General features: G+C 59.0%; 1 protein-coding gene across 1 annotated transcript; it reads left to right on the top strand.

Annotated features, from left to right (window-relative positions):
* The first annotated feature begins 277 nt into the window (after nucleotides 1-277).
* On the top strand, nucleotides 278-14,184 carry FHIP2B (FHF complex subunit HOOK interacting protein 2B). Its single transcript, XM_058820234.1, has 16 exons — nucleotides 278-335; nucleotides 3,582-3,751; nucleotides 4,838-4,942; nucleotides 5,023-5,145; nucleotides 6,092-6,676; nucleotides 6,762-6,958; nucleotides 7,035-7,143; nucleotides 7,372-7,448; nucleotides 8,620-8,809; nucleotides 9,875-10,035; nucleotides 10,114-10,233; nucleotides 11,301-11,391; nucleotides 11,507-11,659; nucleotides 12,154-12,294; nucleotides 13,519-13,619; nucleotides 13,698-14,184. The coding sequence occupies exons 2-16, from the start codon at nucleotides 3,632-3,634 to the stop codon at nucleotides 13,801-13,803; spliced, it is 2,379 nt and encodes a 792-aa protein (XP_058676217.1). The 5' UTR covers nucleotides 278-335; nucleotides 3,582-3,631; the 3' UTR covers nucleotides 13,804-14,184.
* The last annotated feature ends 640 nt before the right edge of the window (nucleotides 14,185-14,824 follow it).

Genomic DNA, 14,824 nt, shown 5'->3' with positions numbered 1-14,824 from the left:
CCGCCGGGGGCGGGACCGGGGGGGCGGGGCCGGGCGGGGCGGGAGCGGCGGGGCCGGAACGGGGCCGGGACCGGGGCCGGGGCCGGGCCGGGGGTCCCAGCCATGCTCAGCCGGCTGGGAGCGCTGCTGCAGCAGGCGGTGGAGACGGTGAGCGGGGCCTGGGAAACGCGGCAGGAACGGGACCGGGAACGGGACCGGGAATGGGACCGGGAATGGGAGTTCCGAGCCTCCCTGACCCTGATCCCGGTGTGAGCAGCGGGAACCCAGCGTGGACCTGCTGGAAGCCTTCACCGAGCACTGGACGGGCATCACCGGCTACTACCTGGAGGCCACAGGTGAGTGGGGCGCGGGTCCCGGTGTCCCGGGCTTGGGGTGCTTTTGTCCCGGGATGGGCTCCGTGTTTCCCGGGATGGGGTCCTTTTTCCCCGGGATGGGGTCTCAGGTGCCAATAAAGTCCTTGTGGTGTGGGAGCAGAGTTATCGTGTCCTAGGAGAGGTCTTTGTGTCCTAAAACAGGGTGTCCTAAAAACGGGAATAAGGTTTCTGTGCTCTAATAGGGGACCCCATTCCCTGGGACACGATCCCATATCCTGGGAAGGGACCGTGTGTGTTTGGAGAGAGTCCCTGCGTCATAAACGGGGTCCCCGGCCTAGGAATGATACTGGGGCAGGGGACATGTCCCGGGACAGGACCCCGTGTCCTGGGACAAATCCCTGTCCCCTGCCATGGGACCCCGTGCCCTGGCACAGGACCAGGGTGTGCTGTGGCTGCCCGGGCACGTGGGAACGAGACGGGACCCCCTTCCCAAATCCCGGCAGGATTAACCTCACCCGGGGTTCCCTCCCTGCGCAGCCCCCCTGAGCCCCCGGTGGGGTCGGCACGGAGGGTTTGGGGTGGCCGGGGACACTCCCGGTACAGGGACACTCCTGGACAGGCTGGGACACTCCTAACACAGGAGGGACACGTCCCTCCGGTAACCCCGGCAGCGCTCCGGCCCCGGTTCCCGGCGGATCCCGGTGCCCGCTCTGCCCGGGGGGCTCCGGTGCCCACCGGGGGAACGGAACGGGCGGCGGGAGGAGCGGGATGTCCGGCAGCGTCCTAGGCCGGAGCGGAAGCGGCTGCTCCATTCTCACATTGCCATCTAGCGTTGTTCCCGTTCCGGAGGAGCAGGGTTTAGGGATGGCACGGATCAGGGAAAAGCCCTGGCAGAACCTCGCTGGCACGGCTGGCACCTCAGCGGGGCATCCCTCCCGGTGCTGTGCCCGGGGGACGCCCCGCCACAGCCCCCCATCCTTGAATCCCTGAATCGGTGAACAGCTGGATCCCTGAATCTCTGAATCCATGAATCTCCAGATCCCTGAATCCTTGAATCCCCAAATCCCCAGGTCTCCGAGTCCCTGAACCCCTGAACCCCTGGATCCCCAAATCCTTGAGCCCCTGGATCTCTGAATCCCTGAACCCCCAAATCCCTGAACCTCTGATCCCTGAACCCCTGAATCACTGGATTCCTGAACCCCAAAATCCTCGGATCCACGAACGCCTGAATCCTCGAATCCCTGATCTCTTGAGTCCCCTGATCCCCATATCCCCGAATCCTTCATCTCTGAATCCCTGAACCCCTGGATCCCTGTATCCTTGAATCCCTGGATCTCTGATCTCTGAATCCCCGAATCCCCAAATCCCTTAACCCCTGAATCCCTGAGTCCCCAAAGCCCTGAATTCCTGAACCCCCAGATCCCTAGATCCTTGAATCCCTGAACCCCTGGATCTCTGAATCCCTGAATACCCGAATTCCTGAACCCCTGAATTCCCAAATTCCAAGATCCCTGAACCCCCAAATCCCTGAATCTCCAAATCCCCAAACCCCCGAACTCCTGAATCCCTGAATTCTCAGATCCCTGAACCCCTGAATCCTGGTATCCCCAAATCACAAATCCCTGAATCTCCAAATTCCCAAACCCTGAATCCCTGATTCCCAAATCCCCAATCCCTGGATCCCTGAATTCCCAAATTCCCATATCTCTGAATCCCCAATCTCTGAATCCCCAATCCCTGGATCCCTGATCTCTGAATCCCCAAACCCCTGAACCCCTGAATCCCCGATCCCAGCAGACGAGAGCGTCCTGGTGCAACAGACAGACATCCCATGGCGCCTGCGGCAGACGTTGGACCCCCAAATCCCCCAATCACCCAATCCCAGATCCCTGAACCCCTGAATTCCCAAATCCTCAATCTCTGATCCCCAATCCCAAATCCCCAAACCCCACAGACGAGAGCATCCCGGTACAACAGACGGACATCCCGTGGCGCCTGCGGCAGATGTTGGACCCCCAAATCCCCCAATCCCTGAACCCCTGATCTCCAAATCCTCGACCCCCAAATCCCAGATCCCTGAATCCCTGAATTCCCAAATCCCCAAATCCCTGGCACCCAAACCCCGCAGACGAGAGCGTCCCGGCACGACAGACGGACATCCCGTGGCGCCTGCGGCAGATGTTGGACCCCCAAATCCCCTAATCCCAGATACCTGAACCCCGGTATCCCTAAATCCCTGATATCTGAATCCCCAAATCCCCCAGTCACTGAACCCCTGAATTTCTGACCCCGAATCCCCAAACCCCTGAATCCCTGATCCCCTGAATCCCCAATCCCCAAATTCCTGATCCCTCAATCCTGGAATCCCTGAATCCCTGGGTCCCCGAATCCCTGAATTCCCAGATCCCTGAATCCCTGATCTCTGAATCCCCAAATCCCCAAACCCCTGAACCCCTGAATCCCCCAATCCCAAATCCCCAAACCCCGCAGACGAGAGCGTCCCGGCATGACAGACGGACATCCCATGGCGCCTGTGGCAGATGTTGGACCCCAAATTCCCCCAAATCCCCCAATCCCAGATACCTGATCTCTGAATTCCCAAATCCCCAGATCCCTGAACCGCTGAATTCCCAAATCCTCAAACTCTGATCCCCGATCCCAAATCCCCAAACCCCACAGACGAGGGCGTCCCGGCACGACAGACGGACATCCCGTGGCGCCTGCGGCATATGTTGGACCCCCAAATCCCCCAACCGCTTATCTCCAAATCCTCGACCCCCAAATCCCAGATCCCTGAATCCCTGAATTCCCAAATCCCCAAATCCCTGACCCCCAAATCCCTGGTCCCTGATCTCCAAATCCTCGACCCCCAAATCCCTGACCCCCAAACCCCGCAGACGAGAGCGTCCCGGCACGACAGACGGACATCCCGTGGCGCCTGCGGCAGATGTTGGACTCGCAAATCCCCCAATCCCTGAACCCCTGATCTCCAAATCCTCGACCCCCAAATCCCAGATCCCTGAATCCCTGAATTCCCAAATCCCCAAATCCCTGATCCCCAAACCCCGCAGATGAGAGCGTCCCGGCACGACAGACGGACATCCCGTGGCGCCTGCGGCAGATGTTGGACCCCCAAATCCTCCCAGTCCCAGGTCCCTGAACCCCTTGACCCTGATCCCCGAATCCCCAAATCCCTGATCCCCAAATCCCTGGTCCCCTGATCTCCAAATCCTCGACCCCCAAATCCCTGACCCCCAAACCCCGCAGACGAGAGCGTCCCAGCACGACAGACGGACATCCCGTGGCGCCTGCGGCAGATGTTGGACATCCTGGTGCACGAGGAGCGGCAGCGCCCGCCGGGGGACACGGGGCCGTGCCTCGAGTTCCTGCTGCATCACAAACTGCTGGAAACTCTGGGAACGCTGGGAAAGGCAGAGGTGAGCCCGGGAATCGGGAAAATCCTCGTGAGAGGCCAAACCCGCGGCCTTGCCCAGCTGCTTTACCTGTGCCCCTCAATAATTTGAATTTTGGAGCATTTTTCCAGTTTGTGAAGTGGGAGGTGGTCACAGGGCTTGGGAGTTTTTTGGGGAAAATTGGGTTTTTGTGAGGGAAAACTTGGCTTTTTTGGGAAGGTCTTGGGGTTCTCAAGTTCCCCACTGGGATCCTTTCTGGGAGCTTGCACCTCAGCACATCCCTGCTTGCACAGGAAGGGTTTTTATCTGGCACACAGATAGTTTAAAAATTAAAATTAAAACAGGCATTTAAAAAATAAAAATAAAAACATCTGAGGGATTATTTCCCGTTTCCCAGCACCCCAAAACCCCAAATCCTCCTGGGTGCGAAAGGACCGGTGTGTTTCCACCTCTATTTGGATAAAAATCAATTTCTAGGGGCCTTGTTGCTATTAATAGCAGGAAGAGGACAGCAGAGCTGTTCTATTTGTTAAATATTTGGCCAATATTTCCTTTTTTGCCACACCTGGCACTTCATCCTGCAAAGCCAAGTAGCAGATTTTTTTAAATTTTATTTTTAATTTTAATTTATGTTTTTATTTTTATTTTTTATTTGTATTTTTATTTCTTTTAAAAATATCTGTGTGCCTGGCTCTTTTTATTGTTTATGCTTATTTTTATTTATTTTTATTTTTAAAATATCTGTGTGCCAGACTCTTTCCAGAGTCCCGAAACAGCTTGGCCTTGATTGGCTAATGAGTCAAAATAACAAAGATAAACACATAAAACAAACACAAAATAACTCAGAGCAGAACCCAATGAAACAATCACCTGTGGGTAAACAATCTCCAAACTCATTCCACATGAGCAAGGCAGAGGAGAAGCAAATGAGGTAAGCATTGTTTTCATTTTTCTCTGAGGCTTCTCAGCTTCTCAGGAGAAAAATCCTGGGTGAAAGGATTTTTCCAGAGAATGTGAATGCCACATTTCAAGGGATCTGGGGGATTGTTTGGGGTGATTTAGGGGGACACCAGGGATGGGGCTGATGGCTGTCCCCTGTCCCTGTCCCAGTATCCCCCCGGCATGAGGCAGCAGGTCCTGCTCTTCTTCAGCCGCCTGCTGGGGCAGCTGCAGCACCCGCTCCTGCACTACCTCAACGTGCACCGGCCCGTGCAGGTGAGCTGCCACCTGTCCCCGAGGGGTGACACCCACGGTGACACCCCCAGCACCCCCACATGCCCTCCCCTGCTCCCCAGAAGCTGCTCCAGCTCAGCGGGGACCGCCTGGGCTCCGGCACTGAGAGGGAGGAGGTGCAGTTCACCGCCGTGCTCTGCTCCAAGATCCAGCAGGATCCCAGCCTGCTGCCCCACATCCTGCAGGTGGGACACTGTGGGGTCACCTGTGGGGTTTGGGCTCCAACAGGATCCCAGCCTGCTGCCCCACATCCTGCAGGTGGGACGGTGTGGGGTTTGGGCTCCAGGATCCCAGCCTGCTGCCCCACATCCTGCAGGTGGGACGGTGTGGGGTCACCTGTGGGGTTTGGGCTCCCAGCCTGCTGCCCCACATCCTGCAGGTGGGACACTGTGGGGTTTGGGCTCCCAGCCTGCTGCCCCACATCTTGCAGGTGGGATGGTGTGGGGTCACCAATGGGGTTTGGGCTCCAGCAGGATCCCAGCCTGCTGCCCCACATCCCGCAGGTGGGACACTGTGGGGTCACCTGTGGGGTTTGGGCTCCCAGCCTGCTGCCCCACATCCTGCAGGTGGGACACTGTGGGGTCCCCAATGGGGTTTGGGCTCCAACAGGATCCCAGCCTGCTGCCCCACATCTTGCAGGTGGGATGGTGTGGGGTCACCAATGGGGTTTGGGCTCCCAGCCTGCTGCCCGACATCCCGCAGGTGGGATGGTGTGGGGTTTGGGCTCCAGGATCCCAGCCTGCTGCCCCACATCCTGCAGGTGGGACACTGTGGGGTTTGGGCTCCCAGCCTGCTGCCCCACATCTTGCAGGTGGGATGGTGTGGGGTCACCAATGGGGTTTGGGCTCCAGCAGGATCCCAGCCTGCTGCCCCACATCCCGCAGGTGGGACACTGTGGGGTCACCTGTGGGGTTTGGGCTCCAACAGGATCCCAGCCTGCTGCCCCACATCCTGCAGGTGGGACTCTGTGGGGTCACCTGTGGGGTTTGGGCTCCCCCAATTGGGGTTTTGGACCCCCTTTGCAGCCTCCTCCCTGCCATAAAGCTCCTCAGGGTGAGGAGGAGGAGGAGGAGGAGGAGGAAGGTGCAATGCTGATGGCTGCAATGCTTTGCCGCTCCTCTTCCTCTCCAGGGAAAGAGCATCCTGAACGGGAGGAGAGCCCCGGAGAGCCCCAGGACAGAGGGTTTGGAGCATCCCTCGGGCACCTCTGCCAGCTCCATGCCCGGGGCAGAGGGTTTGGAACATCCCTCAGGCACTGGTGCCAGCTCCGAGCGTTTGAAGCATCCCCCGGGCACCGCTGCCATTTCTACCCCCAGGGAAGAGCATTTGGAGCACCCTCTGGGCACCTCTGCCAGCTCCATGCCCAAGAAAGAGGGTTTGGAGCATCCCTTGGGCACCAGTGCCAGCTCTGAACATTTGGAGCATCCCCTGGGCACCGCTGCCAGCTCCATGCCCAGGAAAGAGAATTTGGAGCATCCCCCGGGCACCACTGCCATTTCTACCCCCAGGGAGGAAGGTTTGGAGCATCCCCCGGGCACCACTGCCAGCTCTGAGCGTTTGGAGCATCCCCCGGGCACCAATGCCAGCTGCATGCCCAGGGCAGAGCATTTGGATCATCCCTCGGGCACCGATGCCACCTCCCCTCCTGCCCAGCCCTCCCCGGCACGCAGGGACGGCAACCTCGTCACCTGCCTGGTGGCACTGTGCAGGAGCAAGGTACGGCCTCAGGGGTGGCACCTCGGGGGCAGAGGGCACTGCCAGGCCTGTGGCCACCCCCGTGCCCTCCTCCTCTTCCTCGCAGAAGAGCCGGGTGGCGCTGAAGGCTCGGGAGAACATGCTGCTGCTGGCGGGGCTGTCCCAGGAGGCGGCTGCCACCTGCCTGGCGCGGGGCACTGCCCTGTGCCAGCTGCTCGTGGGGCACCTCTGCGACCTCTACAGCGCCGTGCCCGCTGGCACCGACCCTGCTGATGTCCTCGGCATGGACAGGGCCAGCTGGAGGTGAGGGGGTGCCAGGCTGGGGGTGCCAGGTGCCAGCCAGGCGGTGTCACAGCCGCGCGTTGTCTGTGCCATGCAGGTCGCAGGGGGACGGCGCTGGGGACGGGGGGTTCCCGGGCAAGGAGAGCCTGGCAGAGTTCCTGGGCTGGCTGGATTTCCTGGATGAGCTGGTGATGGGTGCCCACCCGGTGAGAAGCACGGGGTTCATTAATCTGGGGCTTAATTGGGGCCTGATCCCCACCTTGTCACCGAGTGCCACCTCCAGGGATGGGGATGGTGACACCACCACTTCCTGGGCAGCCCCTTTCCCACACCCTTCCTGTGGAGAAATTCTTCCTAATCCAACCCAAACCTCCTGGGGTGCAATTTAAGGCTGTGGTTTGTCCTGAGGGGTTCCCCATTTTCTCCCCCCCCAGCTCGTGGCCGATGCCATCAGCCAGGCTGTGGAGGAGAAGTTCTTCCAGGGCACCCTGCAGCCGCAGCTCCTGCAGATGTGAGTGACCCCCGTAATGAGGGGTTTCCCTTTCCCTGACCCCATCTGGGGTGTTTTGCCCCTCAGGACCCCCTCGGGAGTGGGGGGTTCCCCCTTTTCCCTGGACATCCACCCTGACCCCAGCTGAGGCTTTCTGCTCCTCAGGGTCCCCTCAGAGCCAGGAGTGGGGGTTTCCCTTTTCCCTGACCCCAGCTGGGATGTTCTGCTCCTCAGAGCCAGGGATGGGAGGGTTCCCCCTTTTTCCTGAACAACCTCCCTGACCCCACCTGGGGTGTTCTGAACCTCAGGACCCCCTCAGGAGTGGGGGGTTCCCCCTTTTCCCTGGACAACCACCCCAATCCCAGCTGGGGGATTCTGCTCCTCAGGAGCCAGGAATGGGGGGATTGCCTTTTTCCCTGGACAAACACCCCAACCCCAGCTGGGGGATTCTGCTCCTCAGGAGCCAGGAATGGGGGGATTGCCTTTTTCCCTGGACAAACACCCCAACCCCAGCTGGGGCAGGGACCCCCTGAGAGCCAGGAGTGGGGGTTCCCCTTTCCCTGACCCCAGCTGGGGCGTTCTGCTCCTCAGGATCCCCTTAGAGCCAAGAATGGGGGGGTTCCCCCTTTTCCCTGGACAACCACCCCAACCCCAGCTGGAGCTGGGACCCCCTCAGAGCCAGGAGTGGGGGGTTCCCCCTTTTCCCTGGACAACCACCCCAACCCCAGCTGGAGCAGGGACCCTCTCAGAGCCAGGAGCAGTGGGGTTCCCCCTTTTCCCTGGACAACCACCCCAACCCCAGCTGGAGCTGGGACCCCCTCAGAGCCAGGAGTGGGGGGTTCCCCCTTTTCCCTGGACAACCACCCCGACCCCAGCTGGTTCTGCTCCTCAGGATCCCCTGGAAGCCAGAGGCAGGAGGTTCCCCTTTTTCCCTGGACAACCAGCCCAGTCCTAGCTGGGGGGTTCTGCTCCTCAGGAGCCAGGAGCAGAGAGGTTCCCCCTTTTTCCATGAGCAACCACCTTGACCCCAGCTGGGGGGTTCTGCTCCTCAGGGTCCCCTCAGAGCCACGAAGGGGGGATTCCCTTTTTCCCTGGACAACCTCCCCAACCCCAGCTGGGGCATTTTTCTCCTCAGAGCCAGGAGCGGGGGGGTTCCCCCTTTCTCTGTCAAACCCCCCCTGCCACCCCGCAGGTCGGAGCTGGCCGTGCTGGGCGCCACGGCCGTGCTGACGGGCACGGTGAGGCAGCTCCGCTCTCCCGCCCTGCTCCACCGCCTGGTCCTGTTCCTGCTGGGGCCCCACCGGCACCCCGAGACCCCCGGGGACGCCCCCCATGCCCTGAGGGCGCAGCTCATCGAGCGCTGCGACCACCTGAGCGACGAGGTGAGCTCACCGGGGCTGAGCTGCGTGGGTGGGCAGCAATGCCAGGGGTCTGATCCTGCTGGCTGTGCCCAGATCTGCCTGGCCAGCCTGCCAGGGCTCTGACCCTGGCACTGCCACCCCAGATCAGCCTGGCCAGCCTGCCAGAGGTCTGACCCTGCTGGCAATGCCCAGATCAGCCTGCCAGGGCTCTGACCATGCTGGCAATGCCCAGATCAGCCTGCCAGGGCTCTGACCATGCTGGCAATGCCCAGATCAGCCTGCCAGAGGTCTGACCATGCTGGCAATGCCCAGATTAGCCTGGCCAGCCTGCAGGGGTCTGACCCTGGCACTGCCACCCCAAATCAGCCTGGCCAGCCTGCCAGGGGTCTGACCCTGCTGGCAATGCCCAGCTTAGCCTGCAGGAGTCTGTCTGACCATGCTGGCAATGCCCAGATCAGCCTGCCAGAGGTCTGACCATGCTGGCAATGCCCAGATTAGCCTGGCCAGCCTGCAGGGGTCTGACCCTGGCACTGCCACCCCAAATCAGCCTGGCCAGCCTGCCAGGGTTCTGATCCTGCTGGCAATGCCCAGATCAGCCTGGTCAGCCTGCAGGGGTCTGTCTGACCCTTCTGGCCGTGCCCAGATCAGCCTGCCAAGGGTCTGACCATGCTGGCCGTGCCCAGATCAGCCTGCCAAGGGTCTGACCATGCTGGCCGTGCCCAAATCAGCCCTCCAGGGCTCTCACCCTGCTGGCCATGCCCAAATCATCCTGCCAGGGGTCTGTCTGACCCTGCTGTGCCCAGATCAGCCTGCCCAGCCTGCCAGGGCTCTGACCATGCTGGCCATGCCCAGATCAGCCTGGCCAGCCTGCCGGAGGGTGTCTGACCATGCTGGCCATGCCCAGGTCAGCCTGGCAAGCCTGCAGGGCTCTGACCCTGGCACTGCCACCCCAGGTCAGCCTGGCCAGCCTGCCAGGGGTCTGTCTAACTCTTCTGGCCATGCCCAGATCAGCCTGCCAGGGGTCTGACCATGCTGGCCGTGCCCAGGCCAGCCTGCAGGGCTCTGACCGTGGCACTGCCACCCCAGATCAGCCTGGCCAGCCTGAGGCTCTTCGAGGAGCTGCTGAGGAAGCCCCACGAGCACGTGGCTCACAACCTGGTGCTGAGGAACCTGGAGGCCAGGGGGTACCTGCAGCGCGGCGCCGAGGAGCGCGGGCCCCCCGAGACGGACCCCGAGGAGGACGGGCTGTGAGCAAGGGGGGCTGGGCAGGGTCAGGGGGGTGCCCCCCACCCACTGCCCACCCCCCTAATGCGGACCCCACACAGGGAGCTGGAGGAGGATCCCTATTTCACCGATGGATTCCCTGACAGCTTTGGGGTGACAAAAAATCCTTCACCAGCATCCACCCCATTGGGGAAGGGGCGAGTGAGCGAGGTGGTGAGCAGGTAAGGGTTTGGAGGAGCTGGGCTGGAATGGGGGGGCTGCATCCCCCTCCCCATCTGTAGGAGTGTTGAGGGGGTAGGATGATTGGGATGGACGGAGATGAGAGATCTCTGAAGTCAGGTTGTGGAATTTGGGGTTATTGCAAAGGGCCTGGGTGCAGGGGCCTTGTTCGGAGCTGCCAGGCACAGCTTGAAGCAGGCCCAAGAGAGAGAAAGAGGAGAGATAAAGAGAGTGGTAAACACAATGAGAGAGCAAGGTTCCCATTACAATACAATAAATCTTCTTCTGGTCATGGAACTTGGGGTTATTGCAAAGGGCCTGGGTGCAGGGGCCTTGTTTGGAGCTGCAGCCACAGCTCAGAGCAGGCCCGAGAGAGGGAGAGGTAAAGAGAGAGAAGGCAAGAGTGTGGTAAAAAGAGAATGAGGGAGTAAAAGAGAGGATCAGAGGACAAGGTTCCTGTTACAATACAATAAATCTTCTTCTGATCATGGAATTTGGGGTTTATTGCAAAGGGCCTGGGTGCAGGGCCCTTGTTTGGAGCTGCAGCCACAGCTCGGAGCAGGCCTGAGACAAGAGAGGGGGAGAGAAGATGAGAGGGTGAGAGAGTAAAAGAGTAAGAGAGTAAAAGGGGTAAGAGGGCAAAGTTCCCATTCCATTACAATAAATCTTCTGTGTTGAATATTCTGATTCTCACTAACCAATCCAGTACAAGATACAAATCCTACAGCATTTCCATACAGCCTATAAGAATCACTACATCACCATCCTGTGTTACATTTTAAACCCTAAAATCTCCTCTTTGTGCCCCTTCTGCCAAGCTGTAGGGTCTGCTCTGAGCCTTGGAGCTGTCTGCAGGCAGAGGGTGTTGTTCCATCAAAAGGGGATCACCTCCAGCCAGCCACACCATTGTTTTCCAGTTGTTCAGTATCTGAGGGATCTCAAAGCTTGCTTTCATTTCAATCTCACTTATAGTTTCCATATTCTCAAAATCTTTTGCCAGACAATCATATTGATAAGGCTTTCCTGTTCCATCTCCCCCAACACCCATCCTCTCCTCTGTCTCTTCCAGCTTCCTGTGCCTGGTCCCTGAGGAGGCCAAGACCTCGTCGTGCATGGAAGAGGGTGGATACGACACCTACGTGCACGACGCCCTGGCCATGGTGGGTGCCATGCTGGGTGCCATGCTGGGTGCCATGCTGGGTGCCCGGGGGTGTCCCCAGCCCCTGCTGCTGGCTGTCCCCACCCTGGCTCTCACCTGCTGTCACCCCTGGGCAGGTGCAGGCGTGCCGTGCCAGCGCTGCCCCGTGGGGGTGGCCCTCGTGCCCCCGGCCCCTGGACTCCTGTCACTGCTGTCACCCCATGGTGGCGTTTTACGAGGGACATTTCCTCAAGGTGCTGTTTGACAGGATGAGCCGGATCCTGGATCAGGTACTGGGGTACACCTGGGTGCCCCCTGAGCCCCGCAGGTCCCCCATCATGGGGACAAAGTGGCCAAAAGCATCACCTTGGTGGGGATGAGGGGATGCTGGGGGTCACCCAAAGTCCTGAGTGTCCCCCCCGATCCCAGCCCTACACCCCGCTGTGCCCCCCATGACTCCCATAATGGATAAAATGGCCAAAAGCATCAGCTTGGTGGCGATGGGCTCAGAATGAGGGGATGTGGGGGGGTCTGCCCTACACCCCCCTGTGCCCCCCATGACCCCCATCATGGCCAAGGTGCCCAAAAGCATCAGCTTGGTGGGGATAAGGGGATGTTGGGGGCTCACCCAAGGTCCTGAGCGTCCCCCCTATCCCAGCCGTACCCCCCCGTGTGCCCCCCAGGACCCCCATCATGGGGACCAAGTGGCCAAAAGCATCACCTTGGTGGGGATGAGGGGATGCTGGGGGGTCACCCAAGGTGCTGAGTGTCCCCTCCACCCCAGCCCTACAGCCTGAACCTGCAGGTGACCTCGGTGCTGTCCCAGCTGGCCGCCTTCCCCCACCCCCACCTGCACGAGTACCTGCTGGACCCCTACCTGAGCCTGGCCCCCGGCTGCCGCTCGCTCTTCTCCGTCCTTGTCAGGGTAATGATGTCACCCTCGGGGCTGTGGGGACACGGGGACACCCCCTGGCCAGGGGGGTGTCACCATCCGTCCTCGTGATGGGTCGTGGATTGATTTCAGGGTGCAAAAAACCGACACGGCACAGGGGGTTTGCAGTGATAATCAAAATAAATGCACCTTTATTGAATGATCACAGCAAAATGGGATAGAGGGAGAAAAAGATAGAGGAAGAGAAAGAAAAAGAGAGAGAGAGAGTGTCACAATCTGTCCTTACAAATGGGGTTCGTGATGGTTCCTGGATTGATCTCAGGGTGCAAAAAACCGGCGCGGTACAAGGGGGTTTGCAGTGATAATCAAAATAAATGCACTTTTATTTAGTGATCACAGCAAAATGAGGTAGAGGGATTAAGAGGGAGAAAAAGGTAGAGAAAGAGAGAGAGAAAAAAAGAGAGAGTGTCACGATCCGTCGTTATGAACGGGGTTCGTGATGGTTCCTGGATTGATCTCAGAGTGCAAAAAACCGACACGGTACAAGGGGGTTTGCAGTGATAATTAAAACAAATGCACTTTTATTTAGTGATCACAGCAAAATGAGATAGAGGGATTAAGAGGGAGAAAAAGGTAGAGAAAGAGAGAGAGAAAAAAAGAGAGAGTGTCACGATCCGTCGTTACGAACAGGGTTCGTGATGGTTCCTGGATTGATCTCAGGGTGCAAAAAACCGACACGGCCCAGGGGGGTTTGCAGTGATAATCAAAACAAATGCACCTTTATTGAATGACCACAGCAAAATGGGATAGAGGGATTAAGGGAGAGAGAAAGAGAGAGAGAAAGAGGGGGATATAGCTACCAAACATAGAGATATATTGCATTAACACTATACTAAAAAGAATTGAAGGAAAAGTTTCATCTCAGAAGGCAAGCTAGCTAAGAATAGAAAGGAATGAATGATAAAGGTTTGTGGCTCGTACAGAGAGTCCAAGCCAACTGGGCTGGGATTGGCCATTAATTACAAACATCCAAGATGGGCCAATCCCAGATGCACCTGTTGCATCCCACAGCAGCAGATAACCGTTGTTTGCATTTTGTTCCTGAGGCCTCTCAGCTCCTCAGGAAGAAAAAACCTTAAGGAAATATTTTTAATGAAAAAAAAAAATGTCTGCAGCACTCCCCAGTGACGCTGGTGAGGAAATGAGGGATATTTCAGGCAGGCTCTCACAGGGGGTGACGCTCTGCTCCCTGCGCAGGTGATCGGGGAGCTGATGCAGCGTCTCCAGCGCGTGCCCCACGCCAGGGCCAAGCTGCTCCTGGTGCGCCGGCAGCTCCTGGGGCTGGTGCCAGGCGAGCAGTGAGTGCCCCCAAAACGCCCTTTTGGAGAGGGGTCGTGCCCCACAGACCCCCATCGCCATGGCTGGTGTCCCCGCAGGATGGATCACACCGTGCTGCTCAAGGCCGTGGTGGTGCTGGAGGAGTTCTGCAAGGAGCTGGCGGCCATCGCCCTGGTCAAGGGGCCACCCGAGGGGCCACCCTGAGCCCTCACTGAGCTCCCCCTCTTGTGGTGGCCCTGCCCACGTCCCGGTGGCTCTGCAGGAGCCAGGAGTGGCCGTGGCTCCGCGGGAAGGACCCGGCAGGAGGATGAGGATGAGGATGAGGAGGATGAGTCCTTCGCGGTCACCGTGGCCAGCCCTGAGGTGTGGCCACGTCCCCGTGCTGGGTGCGGGGTGGTGGCTGCTGTGGCTCCTCCTGGGTGGTGGTTCCTGCTCCCCACAAGGCTCCAGCAGGGAATTTTTAGGCAATAATGAATGGGGTGTGTGGGACAGAGCCCCCCCAGCTCAGCTGCAAGGACTCGAGTGTCCCCTGGCCTGGCTCTGTGGCAGGGGGAGTGTGACATGTGTGGCATGTCTGTGTGTGTGTGTGTGACACGTGTGTGTGCTCTGGTGGGGAACTGTCCCCCCCAGACCCTGCAAAGCTCCTCCCCAGGGTGATGGGAGTCTGCTCCAATAAAGCTGTGACTCAGCACCAACGCCTGTGTGCCTTCCCAAACACCCCAAAATTCCATTCTCCATTTCCCCCAAACCCACTCCCCATTTTCCCCCAAACATCCCAAAACCCCACTCTGCGTTTTCCGCCAAACCCCATTCCCCATTTTCCCCAAACACCCAAAAGTCCCACCCCCTGTTTTCCCCCAAACACCCCCAAACCCACTCCCCATTTCCCCCAAACATCCCCAAACCCCACTCTGCGTTTTCCTCCAAACCCACTCCCCATTTCCCCCAAACCCACTCCCCATTTTCCCCCAAACACCCCCAAAACCCCATTCCCCATTTCCCCCAAACATCCCCAAACCCCACTCTGCGTTTTCCTCCAAACCCACTCCCAATTTCCCCCAAACCCACTCCCCATTTTCCCCCAAACACCCCCAAAACCCCATTCCCGATTTTCCCCCAAACACTCCCAAACCCACTCCCGTATTTTCCGTGAAACCCATTCCCCATTTCCCTCAAACACCCCCAAACCCACTCCCCATTTTCTCCCAAACCCCATTCTGCATTT

The sequence above is a fragment of the Ammospiza caudacuta genome, chromosome 26, assembly GCF_027887145.1.
Source record: "Ammospiza caudacuta isolate bAmmCau1 chromosome 26, bAmmCau1.pri, whole genome shotgun sequence".
NCBI classification, from domain to species: domain Eukaryota; kingdom Metazoa; phylum Chordata; class Aves; order Passeriformes; family Passerellidae; genus Ammospiza; species Ammospiza caudacuta.
The sequence above is the reverse complement of the archived record's forward strand: the minus strand, read 5'-3'. Positions and strand labels throughout refer to the sequence as shown.